Genomic DNA, 18,587 nt, shown 5'->3' with positions numbered 1-18,587 from the left:
AGAGGTCGGTGCTGCCCATCTTCTAGAAACTTGTTAGTGAGCAGCGGCAATCCTATATAATTAAAGCACAAAGTGTGAATTATTTAAGATTGTATTCCGGGAACGGGGCCCGCGACCTACAATCTCAAGTCTCATACCTTTACCGCTGCGCTACCACCGCTTAACAACAAGAGTACTTCGTTATTCATCATCGCGTAACATTATGGTCTAGTTTGCTCGTGTGTCGCCGAGGCCGCGAGCTTTAAGTTTGCTATCTTTATAAGTCCGAACGTATGTCACCAGTATTAGATGCGTATTGTGTATAATCCAAGCTCAGGTCCCCTCATGGGAACCGTGCAGCATAAAGCTAAGCGATTTAATAGTTCCACGACTCTGATATCCATTAAATAATGTTGTCTTGCCCCGATTTTTCATAAGCTTGAATAGGTAATGTAATAACTAAATAAATAATGTAAAGTCCTTAGTTTTACGTCTCAAAGTAAAAACTTAAATGATACTTTACTTTTAATATTAATCAATGTTCTTTATAATTAGTCCCGTCATCCAATAACAATAGTTTTTAATATTCCACGGCGCAAAACCAACCTCGGTCGGCGACCACGGGGCAATACCATTCGATTCCTAGATAGTGCAACACTTAAAATCAATTTAATACTTACTATACTACTACATTGAGTTAGATATTTTTAAACACTGAAAATGCAAAGAATGCTTAAAAATTTCCTAAATTATTTCCTTTTTTATAATATCACTGTAATTTAATGTTTAAAATGTAGAGTAATTAACTTAACATAGACTGTCGATATCTTTTTTGATTATCATTTTAAGCATCATGCCATGTTATTCTTTGTTTTATTCACTTATTAACGTTCAGAAATAGGTTAGTCTAATTAAGGCCAGGGTTGTTTACGCCTTCTATAGGCATTATTAAATTTGTAGTGTTATACAAAATCTATGTAAATTTGTATTATAATTTGCAGTTGTAGAGCAAATTTAAAATAAATAGACACAGTAGATAACAATTAAAAAAATAATATTATGCATTTAAAATAACCAGTTCGTTAATATTCGTTTCAAAATGGCGCCATGGTTCGATTGTATTAATATTAGTTCCATTAATGGCGAAGTATTGTTGGTTGTAAACGAGAATGGGTAACGTCTGTGGAATATTGAGTCCGACGACTTCAATGAAGCATTATGAATAACGCGAGAGCCCTCAAGAATTTTTTCAAGCTAGCGTGCGAGAGACGGTTCTTGTCGTCCCGTTCACGCATTAAATGAATTTAACGAATGCGAGACGGGAGTTATGTGACCAAACTAGTTGGCTTTCGCCTTCCACGAGTATGCTTGTGTGACCGTCAAAATTTTAAAAATGTCTTAAAGTTTATTGACATCAAGCTGAATTGATTTACAAAAATTATTTAACTCATTATTGTGTTGTGGACTTACATATTAGTGTCAGTGATCGTTAACTTTTTTTAATTAAAAAAACAAAGCGGGGAAACTAGTTATTGTGGCGGGAAATTGATACAAAATTGCATTGAATTTTTTAAAGGTGAGAAAGAAGTTTTGAATTATTAATGCTACAGTTTAGAAAATCTTACACACAAATTGTGTGATAGGTTTGCGTTAAGATATTGTAAACAAATAAGCTCGAAGTTACTCGCATGGTTTTCTTGTTTTTTTTTTTAAACAACTTGACAAAGATTTCTGTTACGATCTGATTAAGCCTTTATAAATAGACTATATAATAAACTAAATATACAATTAATATACAGTCTAATGGTAAATCTAAATTCAAAATTTATAAATTTTAGATATAATAAATAACGTTACGATTATGTAATAAGAAAAAGCGTTTTCAAAATTCAAATTTACTATCTGTCTTCGAAAAATGTGTACTGCCACAAGGACCTGTTGCATTTTAATCAAAAATAAAAATATTTCAGATTGATCACTTTATATATGGTGATTGGGAATAGGCGTAAAAGTTTTAAAGCTATTGGTTGACAAATAAGCTATTTACTCATTCCTTTGAAACTTGTACACCTATAAACAATGTCCCTGTATGTTAAACTAAATATATATTAGTCACACTGAATATACTAATCCAAAATTGTAAATAGCAAGAAAAAAGTTAAAGTTATAAAATTATAAGGAAGATGAGGCAGTTAAGCTGAGTTCCTCCATCCCTTAATCGATATTCTTGTCTGGAAGTGTACTTGCAACATTTTAAAAATTTGCGGTGGAAACTTTAGTGTGAAAACAATTTTAATGTCATGGAATGTTCAAATTTCCTGATGACTGTGTCATCAACATCGTTTCCGCTATAGGACGCCCACTGTTGGACATAGGCCCCCTCCATAGATTTACAAAAGGACCGGTTGGAAGTTGCCTGGTTCTAACGTCTTCGACGATCCTAACAAGTTCATCTGTGCACCATTTAGATGGACTTCATACGCTGCGATTGCCTGACGGTGGTCTAGAACCTTAAGGCCGCAGCAACCATCAGCTCTATACGATATGTGGTCTTCCCACTTCTACTTCAACTTGCTAATCCGCTGGGCTATCTAAGTTACTTTTGCTCGTATACGGATCTCCTCATTCCTGATTAGATTTCCCCTCAGGATCGTCCATACAAATAGTGACTAGGAATTGTACAATAGAATCCCACGTGTAAGACGCTGTAAGACGTCTACTGCATAGGCCTCAGTCAGTACACCCATAGCATACAGAACAGATGGCCGTTGGGACCTTAAAAAAGCTAGGCTGTAATTGAGACCTCAGACCGGCAAATTAACCTAGGACGTCCTCCCTCAAAGTGAATGTATGGTATTGTAAAATAATATTATGCATTTGCAATAACATAACATCGCATAATTAATATAAAAAATTATAAATACGAAGTAAAGTCGCTTCTTTGTTTTTAAAGCAACACTATTTATCAGTGTTATTTGATTTCTTGACCTTTCAAAGAAAACATCTTATGCTTTTATCTGTATTAATAAAAATGAGTCGCATAATACGTGACTACACGCAATTTTTAAGAAACAGCAAAATCTTTCTTTATTTGAAATTATTTTTTAAAATAAAAGTACGTTTTAAATCTATACTTCCACCCGGAACTTAGATTGAAAACCTTTATTATTTAAAAAAAAATATTGCTAAGAAAAAGAAGTTTTTTTAATGTTTTCTTATCTTAAAATGAATAATGGTAACCCACAAATATAACTAATCCCGTACCAAAGAAATGATTTTTAGTAAGGGTTCCGGCGATCTCGATATTTCGAATTTAGAATAAATTTGACTTCTCATTAAAAATTGTTTGACAGCAATCTTTTAATTACTTCTTCGTATCATTTTCCTCGTTTTACTACAATTTTTCTCCATGGTTTTCCGTTTTTTTAAAGTTTTATAGAGTCATGCATACATACATACAAACGTAACAAATTATTTTTACAGCTTGCGATGCATTCATTTGATTCACTGATTTTGACATTAAAAAAAAAACAAATAAAAACTATTTCGAAATAAAATTTTACTTATTTGTTTCCTTTTTTAAATTATACTTTTTAATGTCGTCAATACCAACCAGGTACAAATAGTACAACCAAAGATTTTTTTTATCAACATTAAAGCCGTTTCCACCGGTCCTTTTGGAAATCTATAAACGAGGCACATGTTTAGCAATAGACGTCCTAGGTTGAAATTATGATGATTATACGTACTATTTACGAAAAGAATTTTAACCTGACTTTATTATAAATGTTGTAAAAGTCTTACACGCCTGAAGAGAACAAAATTTAAAATTGTTTACGCCTTTAAATGCACGTGTTTACTAAACGAAAGAAATTGTAGATAAGACTGTAGAAATGTATACATAAATAATCTAAGTAAAAATGTAATTCATTGTAACAATAAAATAGACCTAGACTGTCGTGACTGAGGATAGGATGGAAGGTGAGCGAAAGAAGAGAAAGGAAACTGTAAAATAAAAAGAGAACTGAAAAAGTTATTGCCCCAAGAAAATAGGAGATGGAACGAGAGATCCTCAATAGCAGTTACCACAAAAAAAGAAAGCGTTTTTGTTGTGCATTTTCTAAATTAGTCAATGAATCACCTTCTACATATCGAGAAATACAAATTTATAATCGAGGAAAAGGTTTGCACGTTTCAAATTAAACTAATTTATTCGGGTCACGTTGTCTATCTAAAACAACTTGCGGCTTCCCCCATCGTCCCACCGGGATTCAATTTCTTAATAGACCGACCCGTACTACCAATCTGCCTTACGTGACCCGATAAGACCATCTTTTGCATTTAAGTGATTAAGGTCAATACATACCTACCTATAAACAAGTTGAAGGTATGCCAATTATGTTTATCTCTTCCTTGCGTCGTATTTGGTTTTATTTTCTATCTCATTCTAGTCTTCTGGAATTATTCTTCATAAGTGATTACTGTACATGACCATAAATGAAATATAATAATAAAAATGGTGGCGACTATAATAAGAATCCAGTTATTAGATGCATCTTCATTAAGTTAAGCTGATGTTAAAAAAGTTAAGAAAAATAAGACACGCGTTAACCAAGAGCGATATCGGAACCGGAAGACACCGCCATGATAGTTTAATTTGAATAGTTTTATTATATGCCCTCCATTTTTGGGAATCTCTCGTTCACCATGTGAGGAGTACAGTTAGAGTCAGACAGGGACGTTACAACTCGGTATTTTTTTTATTTTATTCTTTTATTTTAATTTCTTATTTATCCTTCACATTATCTTCTATAACAATTTCCTTCCGTTCTACTAAATCTCTGTCTTTCTTTATATCATCTCCCGTGCATCACCTTTCTTACCCCAGCTTCTTTCTCAGAATACAGTTTGCTACATTATAACAGTTTTGACTAAAACTTCGATTTTATTTACATTTTACCATTTGAGTAGTTATAGCAATTCATTTCCGAACTATAATAATAAAAATATATCAATAGACTACTGTAGTTTTTTAATTTCATCATCATGACGGCCAATAGACGTCTGTAAAAAGGCCTAGGCTCCCCCCAAAGATCATCACGACGATAAAGAGAAGAAAGCGAACAAAGCATTTGACCTCTGACTCATCTGATGTTAAGCGATGTATAGGTCTATGAGGGTACATGCTCGCCTAGAAGATGCCTATTCACTCTTGACTTGAAGACTTAGCAGAAGTTATAGCTTCTTCTTCTTAGAAGAAGAAGTTATAGCTAGCTGAAAACAACAACGTCGGTAAGTTGTTCCATTTCTTGGCTGTTCTTACAATAAAAGTATTAGCAAAACTTTTAGCATTTGGCGATCTAGACTACGTCGTTAGTCCACCTAGTGGGTTGGCAGGAATACTGTGTATACTGGTTCGTGGTACACAAGAACCTCAAGGCTCAAACGACCGGATCTACATTCCAGATTTAAAATAAAGCTTCGAGCTTCTAAATAAAAAACTAAGTTGTTATGCTATAGTTGTCGTTGTTATGCAACATAAAGAATGTTATGTTAATATCTTTTTAAATATTCTGAGCCAAAAACTGTATGCAAAATAAAATAAAAGTCAATACCTGTTGATCTTCTACGAACCGAACGAGCAACATTCCCGGATATGAGTCATGTGTTGAGGTCCCGTAATAATAATCACGTAGAGACCTCAATTAACAAACGACCTCTACGGTCAGTTTATAAGCATATCCTTAAATATAATCAAACTTCAGAACGACACGAACAATGCTATTGTTTACAGTGTCCACAGGAAACACATAGTTGCATATTTTGAATTAAAAAAACTGGAACGCGTCCAAAGATTCGATGTGTCTAGTTCATAAAAGTGACGTCAGCAAACACAGTGCTGCAAATTTAAAATTTTGTATAGAATAATGCTGTAGCACGATCAAAGAGTCAAATAATCTTGTTCATAAAAGTGTCGACAGCAAACAGTGTTGAAAATGTGGAATTTTAGTATGAAAAAGCTTGTATCTGAATTTTGTATTAAAAAAGCTTGAATGGCGGGGAATGAGTAGAATTATTTTATATGTGAAAGTCATTACAGTAATCACAGTATCGCAAATAATAAATTTTGAATTCAAACATTATGAATAACAGCTAATGAGTAGCACTTTCTTATTAATAAAAGTGTTAACAGCAAACACAATGTCGTAAATTTATAATTTTGCATTTAAAAAGCACGAATAGTCGCTTTTCAGTCCAACTATCGCATCTGTAGAAGTGACGACAGCGAACATGGTGTTGCGAAAATGGTATTTTTCATTTTAAAAAACATAAATGGCTGCTAATGAGTACGTACTATCTCACTTATAAAAATTTATAAGTTACAGCAGTAAACACAGGGTCGTTAATTTGTTAATTTTAATTTGAACAGCCTTAGGGGTTAACGTTACGCCTTAAGGTTACCTTACTTTCTTGCTTTATCTAACGTTACCTACGACCTTCTTCTAGTGCATCACTTAGATGTCAAGAGGAGCAAAGAGCGACTACCCTCTCTGCGGCTTTTCTGGTATTTGGTTTCGCCTATGAGCTCTAGCTGGATCGTGGAGGATTATTCGCATCCCTCTCATTTCCCCTTGGTAGGAAGAGCAGCACATCGTAATACCGACACTCCTCTCCCTCTGCAAGCTCGAAGCATTCTTAGCTTCACCATGGGTGAAGGCCACGTTTACTGAGCCCCTGTAACGACAAGACAAGAACAAGTTATAAGAAAACGTTTGCAATTGTTGTAACCACTGAGCTATCACTGCTTTACAAAATACTGTCCACATATCGGCTTACAATTGCGGTTAACCCGACCCTTATATTGATAACTTAAAACCAAATTATTGTAAGACTATGTATCTCTTTAGAAACAAAATGTCGCAGTTGTAGTGATTATGACTAATTCCATCTGTCGTCTTGGACTAAAAATAACGCAATCCGCTGCTGGGAAAGACTATCACACAACTGCAAACGCTGCGTCCACTACACCAACATCCACACTACTTGCGTTAAATCGCACACAAAATCACCTTCGACACAACAGAGTCAGTTATCACACATCATACTATCTGAACCGTTTCCGGTGGCGATGTCCCGCCCCCTGAAGCCGCGAAAAACATTGGCGATCAGTACCTTTCCTTAAAATTCCGAGTGGTCTACGATGCCATCACAAGCTAAACACACATAACTCTATACACGTGTAGAACCTTCGTGTGAGTTTCAAATAATATATAATAAATATATTAGATAAGTTTTGACAGAAAGAATAAAGAGAAAGAGAAAGAAGAAGAAATGAATTAACGGATAAATAATCTAGTAAATAGTTCTTACAGGAGTACGTCTATCTAGTACATTTTTTTGAAGTTCACGAATCGTTCCGTAACGTGAGCTTAACTCCGATGAAGCTGTTAAAGACTGTAGGTGAACAGGGAAAACATTTTCAGAAACAATAGTAGTGGGGAGGACTCATTGTGTTGTAGACCGTTGCGGTGTGTAGACGTGTTAAAGTAAGCGAGCCGATATAAAGACTTTAATGTACAGTACAGTAGTTTGACAGATATAGGTTGATTGTTATGGTAATACAACCTTTATAAATTTTAGTGGACATGGTGATTAAAGAAATAATGTATAGCTAACTACACAGCCATTTACATTCATCCCTGTATAAACAGATGACTTCGGAATATGTTACATTAATTTATTTATTCTATTATAATGCAACAGGCCAATAATTTCCATTAGTACAAAGTCTCCAAGAACTGTTTTCCGCTTTCCTTACTATTTTAAATTTAGGTTACTCATTATTTCTGAAACCTTTTATCTTTTGATAGATCTGTATATCTATCAACACACTATACACACTATATATTTATTTACAGCAAATGAAGTATACATTCGCCACAATAACCTTTTACAGCTGCAACCAATCATCCTGTTTTAAATTTACTAACAGAACATAAAATGTAAATCAAAATAAACAGCGTCTTGTTGCAGACCGTAGATTGATTGCATGTCTGTTTCATAGCCACTTCCGAAAGATCGTTCCGGAAAATTACACTAAAGTAACCAAAATAGAATTTTTTTACGAGATCGCGTTGTAAAACCTCTCGTTTGTTAATAAAATTCTAAGTGAATGAATCATATAAACACTTTATCGTTAAAAATTATTTGCTGTGGGTAGATCAATATTTGTAAGTCTTATTGGAGATATAGATGTTAGTTATTGTGAAAAAATACTATAGAAAAGATGTTCATTTACGAAAATAGTCTCTGTTGTTGTCTTGTGTTGCCTATTTAGTTAATTAATGTAGGGTAAACAGATCCTAACACCTGTTTGTATGTATATATATAAATATACATATATATATATATATATATATATATATATATATATATATTTATATACATACATATACTATCACTACGGCATGGAGTAAAAAAGAATAAGTCTGATTGCAGTGGAACTAGGAGTATGGGTATATGTATAGTTAGTAATTAAGTTTGAGTCTAAACTTATGTTGGGTTAAAGCATGGTTGCACAGACTTGTTAAGACTAGGTCGGTCGCCAGAAGTATAGGTAATTAATTTTTTTGGGTTTTATTCTGGAATAGAATTAAATATTTTTCAAATGTACGAGAGTATTATTTTTGCTGTCGGCGGGCCACCAGTATTTGACCAACGGTCCGCGGTCTGTGCATCCATGGGTTAAACTAACCCGCAAGTTTGTAGGTAGTTTGTTAACAAGTCTCGATAGAAGAAGGCGGTACGTTTGCCTTTGTTGTTCAAAAGCGACGTCACCAAAATTATTTTTAACTCACATTTTAAAAACTGTAATTATATTTTAATTATGTTATTTGTAAAGGTATACATATATAACATACCTTTACAAACAACTACGTTACAAAATAACGCAGTTCTAAATTCGAATGGTCATTTGGCATTTGAAATTAGGTTCTCCGTGAACTAAGTAACGGTCATAACTTGCAAGAATAGCTGGATATAAAGATATACGTGCGATTGACGACATGCCAGGCCGTTTACTGTTCACCCTTACTAGCGGAACTCGCTATAAACTCGCATATACGACTTCAAAATCTCTGGTTGTAGCTCTTTGTGATTGGTTTTACTTTAGATTTGTATGTTTTCACAGCTAGGACTTCTCTTTGATATTAATCGATATATCATCATCATTGCAGCTACAGGACGTACGTTACTAGATGTATGTCTTCACCTATAGATTTAACTTTGTTAGGGCCGAAAGGTTCTCTAGTGGTGACTCTAAGCCTGGGTCGTTTGCGGTCATTTGGGTCTTCTAATAGGAGGACCGGCGATGTAGTCAAAGCCGCGGGCTCAGATACGGGCCCCTCATTACCGATCATCGAAGCCATCTTTGAGGTAGCTTTGTAACGGGTGCCTATCTAACATGATAATGAAAGTTAAATTTAAAAAAATAAGTTTTTGCTGTATACTTTCTCAGTTTTATTGTAATAAAACGCATAATTTATTCGTGACACAATTCTTTAGTTATATGTAGATCATTTATAAATAACGCGTGATACGGGATCATTCGTTCGCGTTATAGGGGGTATTTTATTTTCACTCTTTATGTAGACCTTTAATGTATAATAAAGTTTGTATTCTGTTAAATACACAACTAAAAATATAACCAGAGTCGATAGAAGACGCCGAAGAATAGGACCAGTGTCCTAAGACATTTTATATTTCGATGGTAGAAATTAATTTCTTATGTACAAAAGTATTCTTAATATATAAATTCATAAACAGTGAGATATGTTCTAGTTCGAGAGCCGATAGTAGTGGAATATAGTCGTGGGCAAAGAGCCAGTTTACGTAAGCCCACTCCAGCATCTGTTAAACTTTTGATGGGAACCGTGTGATCTGATTCAATCAAGGTCTATTGGTTTGGCATTGCCCTGCATTCGTTTTTTGAAAGTTCTTTCCTAATGCTTAGAAACGAATTGCTGCACTACGTAGATCGTCGATATAATCCAGTCCGTGAGAAGTCGCTACATGCAGTTTCATTTTGTATTATTGTTTTCACTTGGTCTTAATTTTGTTACGTTTATACCAACTCTTTAATTTAAACTTAACAAAAATTTCTCCTTAGATGAATGTAATAAAGCAATCGAAGTTGATTTAACAGTTGAACCGTATCGATTGAACTTCTCGGTGACGCGCGACTGATTACCGGTAACTGTAAAGGTCTGTTGACCCTCTTTTCAACATCCGCTCCTTGTTTGTTCTTCTTCAAAAGTAACTTCATATATTTGTATCATCGTTGTGTTAGCAATCATTTTTCATCATTCATTTTCATCATTAAGTGGTTATGTGAGGGTACTTTTGCTAGTGACTCATTCTTGTATTGTTGTTTTAAATTCAATTTGATGTCAATAAGAGTTGAAATCCATCATGTTTTAAAAAATATAGCGTTCTGGTTATGTATTGCTGGCCACTAAGAACACTTAACTTTTGTTAAATCACTCTTGTGCGTTTGAATTGAAATTCGAACGTCATCAGTGATCTGATCGCTGCCATTGTATTAGAATCGTGTAAATTGCAAATACTCTTTGCACATATATGAATACACCATCTTGATCAATCAATTTCCATTCCAGCGTTCTCTGTTGGTAAATCACTTTTATCCACTAAACGCGTATATTTCTTTGAAGGAAGAGCAGATACGTGCTCGAGCGGTAACATCTAACCTAACCTAACTCTCGTAACCTAACCTAACTCTCCTGGGCTATCCGGCCGCTAATCGCGTATAAATTTTTGAATTAGAATTCACTCTATGCTATGATAGTAGAGAACTGTTGTAAGAAAAATATTAATGAGGACAGTATCGCCTCACTAATAAATGTCGATAAAGATAGACCTGCGTTTCTAAAACACTGCAGAGCTATAGTTCAGGACGTGATTAAAAAAAACATTACCAAAAAATAACAAAATATGAAGATAGTAATAAAATATAAATAAAACATTTTAAATCTTGCAGTGAACAAAAATGATGATGATTATAAAATAAGGAAATAAATAGCATATTAAAAATGTAAATCTCTGTCCAAAACTAGATAGGGGTGTAGAGTTCATAAAAAAACTGTTGTCAGGCTTTATGTCCACGATGTTCTGATATACAGGTATAATGCGTGAGAGCCTACGGCGCCTGGCAGGCTCGGGGTCTACCTCAGATGAAGGCATGGCACGCCGTGGTAGCAAACGAGTGCGCGTCGAGCTAATGGATGAAGAGCATATCAGCGTGGATGTTGACGTATGTACCAAATTTCATAAGTGATATTCGGTCTATTACAGGACTTAATTAAAACCCATTTTTAAAAAAGAAAACCAATCATTTTTATGTACGGTGTACCATACACTAATTAACATGTGGTCACTTCCAGAGGAAAGCTCGAGGATCAGATCTGCTAGACCAAGTGTGCGATAACCTAGACTTAACAGAGAAGGACTTCTTTGGGCTACTGCATACGCAGCGTGGAGACTCCAGGACTTGGGTGGACCTGGGAAGGCGTCTCTCCAAGACTTTTAGAAGTAAGTAATTCTCCAAATATACTATTTACTTCTTTATGTTTACTTTGAGGTCTGTAAACATAACGTAGAATCGAAATTTTTTTATGCGTCTTATATAGCTGCCCAAATGGCAATTGCCGATTTCGCTGATTCAAGGGCGAATGACGCAAAGGGCGCTTAGCTAAAACCTCTTTTAAGGTAGCGAAACTCGATGGCTCTCTGGGGATCATTGACTCGGGCCGCTTTGTAGTACAGTTTCCCTTGATTGGGAGGTCGCTGAGTTATATCTGTCATATATAGTTATATCTCTCAGGCGGATGCTCCAGGGAGTGACTATGAATAAGGGCCCCCAGGGCTGTCACTCAATACCGTTAAGCATTCCCATTCAAGGATGCGCGAGATGGCTGAACCTCGACCTGGTTGGTTGCCATTTCCTGGCTATCATAAGTATCACTTAGTTAACGCAGGGAAAAGTGCAAGAAAAAACTCCAGCACCATTTCTATCTAGAATGATCGAGGGTGGCAATTTTTTTTGGGACAAGGAGCTGAATCGATTCCCGACAAGCGCGTAAGTATAAATAAAAATTCTCATTTTTCGCGGATAACGATGCTTATTCAGCCTCATAAAGAAAACTTTATCGTCATCATGACAAACTTAAACCATCTTATTCTTTAATGACTCGTAAAGATGTGTGGCTTTAAAATGATGAAAAACCACAATATTTGTTTCTTTTTTTAATGTCTTCAAAACTAACTGGTTACAAAGGGTACAGTCAAAGAGGTTTTTATAACTACTTTTTTTATATTGGCTCCCTTTTTTAGGGGCCTCTCGTTCCTCTATCACACACTGACATTTTGCATTCTCCTTCTTATATCCATCTTTTCCATTTTCCCCTCTCTCTTCTTGCATCCTTCATTAATTCATTCACTCTCGCGTCTTTTATTTACAATTCATTCTCACATCGCCTCCTATCCATCGCACATATTTCTCACTATTTTACAGTGTTCTATTCGATTTCTTTGTTTATCATTTTATTTATTTTTATCATTATGCCGTTCAACTTTCAGATGAGCCATGGGAGGTGCGTTTTGTGGTGAAGTTCTACCCACCAGAGCCATCGGAGCTGAAAGACGATAACACCAGGTACCAGCTGGGATTGGCGGTGCGCCGCGACTTGAAGGAAGGTAGGCTATGGTGAAGAGCACCCAAATAACACCAACATGGTAGTCTCCTAGTTCCGATATTGCTATTGGCTCATATAACTTATTTAACATCAACTTCATGAAGATTCAACTAATGATAGGATTATCACATTGTTGTTCCCGGAGCCAGCTTAGGTGACCTTTGATTGATTTACACGAAAACACTACGACCACAAAAATTGTTCCAATTAGAGAAGTCAAAATGTTGTAGACGTGAATATATATCATATTTGCTGTCAATAAATATATGGTAAACTTTATCAAAAAAATAATGGTCACAGAAATAATAACGTAATTATAATATTGTAAAAACAAACAAAGCGCTTTTGATATCCAAATAACTACATATTAAAATTAGTTATCGTTTATTATCTGTCGCTGCAGGTTTTGTACTGCCAAATTAATGGTCTGTTGTATACCAATAGAAAAAAAAATAATGTAACTTATTTTAGATTGATAATTTCATATACACTTTAAACCTCTTTGCTGAAAAGAAACCATGAAAGAATTCCTCAGTTATTGCAAAAGAATTATACAATATGCAATAGAAAAAAATTAAAGTTAGGCATCAACAAACAAAAACAAAAAAGATATGTAAAAATAAATAATTTTAAACTGTGATAAAGATAAAGATAAAAATGTGATACAACAAAACTAGAAATTAAGATAATGTAAAATGAAAAGAGGATGAAAGAATGGTTAAACAGAGCAAAAGGGAAAGAAAGCAGAATTGTGGTATAAAAGAACAGAATGAAAGATTATGTGAAGAATGAGCGAGAAGAGAATGAAAATAAAATATTTAAGTAAATTAAATGCTAATAAAGTCCCTATTCCATCCCCCATAAATAGGGGTACGGGGGGCCCCCAATAGCGGGGGTCATAAAAAAAAACCTCTTTGCTAGCTAATGTGCTAGACTTTCACACTTTTAAAGGTTTTATGTCTGTTACCATTCACTCCAAATGATTTCCACATATATATGTTTGAACGATACCTCTGGAACCATAGGTGGAAGAGAGTTTAAACTTGGTAGGAATATTCTTTTTATTCTCAACTAAAAACGGATTTATAAAATTACAGTCGCATGCGTTTACGGCAATAAACACGTTTGAGAGCTTCATTAAAACATATTTATTATGAAACTATTAATTTTTTTGATAAGTTAAAATAAGCAGACAGCTGACTCTAGATGCGGGTTGCTTTCAACCGGTCTTATTGGAAATCAATGCAAAAGCCTATGTCAGTAGTGAAGGTCTTATGGCTGATGATGAAAGTGGAGAAGGACGCAGGTGCCTTGAGATTCTAGAGTAGTGATCATGGCCCGACGCGCAGATGATCTTGTTATGATCTGTGGGTGGGTGGCAGATGTACTTAACCTCAAACTCCTCGCAGGTCGGCTGACGTGCTCATCCATAACTCACGCCCTGCTGACTTCATACGTGCTCCAGGCGGAGCTGGGAGACCGGGAGGGTGCAGTCACGTTCGCCCAGTTAACGGCGCATAGGCCTACGCCCTCGCTTGCACTCACCGAGGATCTGAAGAACAAGGTCGACGAGCTGTATAGGAAACATAAGTAATTGAGTAGCTTTTATATCTGCTTGTTAAAATTATATCTTCTTTAAAATAGGTTGTATCCATACCATCACAACCATACTTTATTTTGAGTCCATTAAAAAAGTACTCTCCCCTTACTGTCCTAGAAGGAGTGATACTTTACTTAAATATAAAAAAGTATTTCCATTTTCTGGTTTCACATAAATAGCTGTTATTAACTTTTCATTCTTGTATCTGTCTAGTGCTGTTTTGAGTCCTGTTAAGTTTTAGTGTATGATCAAAAAGTAAGGTGCAATTGTCATTTAAAACTCTCGAACATTAGAAAGGCAGGTAATTTTTTGCCTGTGTTCATAGGACTATCTATAGTAGAGCATCCACAGTAGGCAATACAGAGAATCCTTCAAAAAAAATATTTAAAAGATGTTATGAAAGATGATGGGAGAATGTTGGTGGTGATGATTCGATGATCATTTGAATTATTCCAGAGGTCAAACACCAGCAGAAGCTGAGTTGAACTACCTCGAGAACGCTAAGAAGTTGGCTCTATACGGAGCTGAGTTGCACCAGGCGAAGGATTCCGAGGATGTGGACATCACACTCGCGGTGTGTTCGCGTGGAGTCTCCGTGCTTCGAGACGGGTGAGGTTTCTTATGTTATACACAAAAAAAAATAAAGATTCTAAATTTAAATTCATAAAAAGAAATAAAAATAAAGTCAACAGCAAATCCTTCATGGGTCTGAGTGTACGCATATATAATAAAGTTCCGAAAAATATCTTAGACTTCTTTTATCTTCTTTTATCAGTTTTAAATCTAAAATTAAAAGTACATTATTCAACAAATCTTATTATAGCATTCAAGAGTTCTTAAATAGTCGAATAGTGTAAAAATTGGTTTGTTGACTCATTTTCATCGTTAATATTATAATGTATACATCAAATATTATTACATTTCATTTAAAAACATCAACCGTTTAGTTTCCGGTTGGTAGCTAACTACTTATAATGTTAAAATAATTTTCGATTTAAAACTCCACGTAAAGCGACTTGAATAAAACAATTTTGTATTTTAAATATTCACACTTTTTTCATTAGCTTGGCAACCCTATATTTATCATTCCTGCTGTAGAAAATCCACTAGGCATATTCCTGTCCATAAATTCCAAAAGGACAGGTAGCAACCGGTCTTCATTCAGCTTCTTTTGACGATCTGGACCAGGTCGTTTAAGCCACGTATAATACCATAGCCGAAGCAATACACACCGCTGAAGACCGGTGTAAAAGGCTTAATATAGTTTGTGGTACGCTAGTTGCAAATACCCATAGACAAGATTATACACTGTCCTTAAAACCGCTACTATTTATTTCTTATCATCCTGTATATACAATACAATGTATTGTAATTTTTTTACGGCACTGTTCTCTTTTAGAGTTTTTAGGTCTAATGGCATTTTTCTCATGTATCCAAGTAATATACAATATATAGTCGTTTTAAAACGACCATGTTATCCGCCTTGTTATGATAGATCAGCAAACCACCATCGTCTCCTTCCAGGGTACTGATGAACAGATTCCCCTGGACGATGATAATCAAGATAAGCTACAACAAACGAGTCTTCACCCTGAAGCTGCGAGCCAGTGAGTTCGAGGAGTTTGAAACGCACCTGAGCTTCCACTTGCCTTCAACCAGAGCTTGCAAGAAGCTGTGGAGGAGCAGTGTTGAACACCACATGTTCTTTAGGTAAGTTTTCATTTTTTTTTTTATTTAATAATCTTTATTGTACACGCTAGGATACATTTAAATAGTTTCATAATGATAAACAAAAGAGTGCAAGGGGCGGTCTTATCATACTAGGCAATCTCTTACAGACCACTATAGTATGGAAAAGGTGTGATGATGATGTGATGAGCAGTTACCGTTATAAATAGTGGGCGTATACCGTGTACAAAACATACAAATATTTGTATATATCACAGCTATTTATAACTATTATCTGACCTTAGGTGTTGTTCATATTTATAACTTTATTTGTGACCTCCTCGCAGTATTCAGTAATGACGTTGCAGTGGTCGTGATAGACTGACGTCATAATCAAGGTCAAGAGCAGAATAAGACCGGTCATTGTAGCGGTCTCTATGGGAGGCTTACCACAATGGGCATCTATAGGCTGACATGATGATAAGGAATAGATACTTTTATTTCCTAAATAATTATGTTTGTGTTCCTCAGGCGGGAGGGTCCGGTGAAGGTGGAACGAATATCCGGGTTCCCACGTTTGGGCTCGCGCCGTATCAGTTGTCGTCGAACGCTGCGGCAATTGAGGGCCGAGCGTGGGCCCCCAGAACTCGTGGCCTGACCAACGCTCACCACATGAATAGTTTCACAATCAAATTAAATATAGTTTCAAAAGGCATCTTTATTGGGAGAATGAAGTAGAAGAAGTAGTTTATTAACTAGAGAGAAAAAGATATGAACCAAGAAATCCATCTGGATAAAGAACTGACTTTGTTATTTAATCTTCTCAGATATTAATGCGTTTGAAACCTCGTAGCTTTAATTTGAAGGTTGCCTACAGGTTAGTTCCATGGTTTGTATGAAATTGAACTCTGGTGAACATTCTTCTCACAACATAAACAAGTAATCAATGTAAATAATCTCATTTGGGTAATAATATAAATAAAAGAAAGAAGAAAGAACGAAAGACATTTAAAATTTCTACAATGAAACTAATATGCATTATTTTGAAAAGGCTTTGATAAACACCTATGAAACATATAACTCTCTCTCTCTCTACATATATATAAATATATATGTAGAGAGAGAGAGAGAGAGAGAGAGAGAATATGTATAGAAAGTCGGGAAAAAGCTTGTGGAGGTTTTTACCCGAAAAGGGGACTCATCTACGGTACTAAAGAAATAGAAATAAAGATAGCTATATAATAACAATAAAAAACATAAGTTAAAAATGTTATTACATTTACTAAGTTATTTAATTGTAAAATATTTTATATCACACGCAAAAAAATCTCGTACATCGGAAACTAAACAGGTTTTATTCTAATTGTATTACAAAAACTAATTCAAATAAAATCAGGTCTTATAAGAAGAAAAGTAAAAAGAAAAATCGAAAGAAGATTTCTGAATTAAACAGAAAATTAAAAGAACTTAATACAAGGATATTGTTGTACAAGTACAAAAGCGAAGGTGGGGTCAAAAGACGATAGGTTGTCACTAATTACTACAAACTGGATTCCTTTTTAAAAGAAAATAACAAGAGGTAGACTGGCCAAAAGATGGAGTGATGACATCACGTTGCGGGAAATTCATGGTCAAGGTCCGCTAGAGATATAGAACTAGATATGATGATGGTGATGACATACAGATCCAAGTCGTGGTCGTGGTAATGGTCACCCATAGAGCAATGAAGAGGGCTATGCTCGGAGTTTCGTTGCAAAATCGAATCAGAAATAAGATTGTCAAAAGAACCAGGATCACCGACGTAGCTCGAAGAATTGCTCGTGTGAGAGGCACATCGCTCATGCAACTGATGGCTGTTGAAACCTAAAGGTTCCTGAGTAGCGAAATGGTTAAGGTCGCAGGAAGTCGCTGGATGTGAGCAGCACAGGACCGATCATCGTGGTGATCTTTTTGGGTGACCTATGCTTCGCTGTGGGCGTCCATCGGCTAAAAAGAAGAAGATAGAAATTAAGAACCCAAAGTAGGAATCTTATGTCGTTTTAGGCGACCCTTACGTTAGCAAATATACATTTTTATTGGTCCCAATTTTCTCCATATACAATAGCATAGAATAAACATTTCGGTTGACTCTAATAGAAGGACAGGGAAAGAAACACTTAGTTATCTAGTTTTAAATACAAATAAATTCTCCTCCATGTAATAATAGAGATGTTTCAGAGCATTAAAAGATGCCAAAATAAAGAGTCATTGCCAATGAGAGTAGAACATATTTATACATAAAAATCTAATTAAATATAAATAGTTAGTAGTTTATATATTAGAAAGAAAGGCCGACAGAAGACTTGGTAAAGGTCATCGAAAGACTCTACATGTAGGTCATTTTCCACTTACAATTGGAAATCTATGGAAAAGGCAGTTCAGTAGTGGACGTTCTGTGTCTAAAATGATGACGGAAGTACCAGTATTCAATATTAATAAAATAAAAAAAACATTTTTTACCATAACTCATGTGCCTTAAGGAAAAGAAAATCAAAGCTTATAATAAAACCCTTCTTACCTATACTATGTAT

General features: G+C 35.1%; 1 protein-coding gene across 1 annotated transcript; it reads left to right on the top strand.

Moving 5' to 3' along the window:
* Nucleotides 1–1,337: 1,337 nt before the first annotated feature.
* On the top strand, nucleotides 1,338–17,010 carry LOC137925553 (protein 4.1 homolog). The gene is made up of 8 exons (XM_068769012.1): nucleotides 1,338–1,555; nucleotides 11,178–11,308; nucleotides 11,439–11,586; nucleotides 12,634–12,750; nucleotides 14,159–14,339; nucleotides 14,806–14,958; nucleotides 15,874–16,059; nucleotides 16,549–17,010. The coding sequence occupies exons 2-8, from the start codon at nucleotides 11,183–11,185 to the stop codon at nucleotides 16,673–16,675; spliced, it is 1,038 nt and encodes a 345-aa protein (XP_068625113.1). The 5' UTR covers nucleotides 1,338–1,555; nucleotides 11,178–11,182; the 3' UTR covers nucleotides 16,676–17,010.
* Nucleotides 17,011–18,587: the final 1,577 nt, after the last annotated feature.

This window comes from Battus philenor, unplaced genomic scaffold, assembly GCF_028537555.1.
Source record: "Battus philenor isolate CCGP_79_NKW_IND1 unplaced genomic scaffold, ilBatPhil1.0.hap1 SCAF_27, whole genome shotgun sequence".
NCBI lineage: Eukaryota > Metazoa > Arthropoda > Insecta > Lepidoptera > Papilionidae > Battus > Battus philenor.
The sequence above is the reverse complement of the archived record's forward strand: the minus strand, read 5'-3'. Positions and strand labels throughout refer to the sequence as shown.

Bases quoted from the DNA above. Each gene is read 5' to 3' on its own strand.
- LOC137925553 (XM_068769012.1), top strand. From the start codon at position 11,183: ATGCGTGAGAGCCTACGGCGCCTGGCAGGCTCGGGGTCTACCTCAGAT. The intron at 11,309-11,438 runs GTATGTACCAAA...GGTCACTTCCAG, and splicing joins ATATCAGCGTGGATGTTGAC to AGGAAAGCTCGAGGATCAGA. The intron at 16,060-16,548 runs GTAAGTTTTCAT...TGTGTTCCTCAG, and splicing joins GAACACCACATGTTCTTTAG to GCGGGAGGGTCCGGTGAAGG.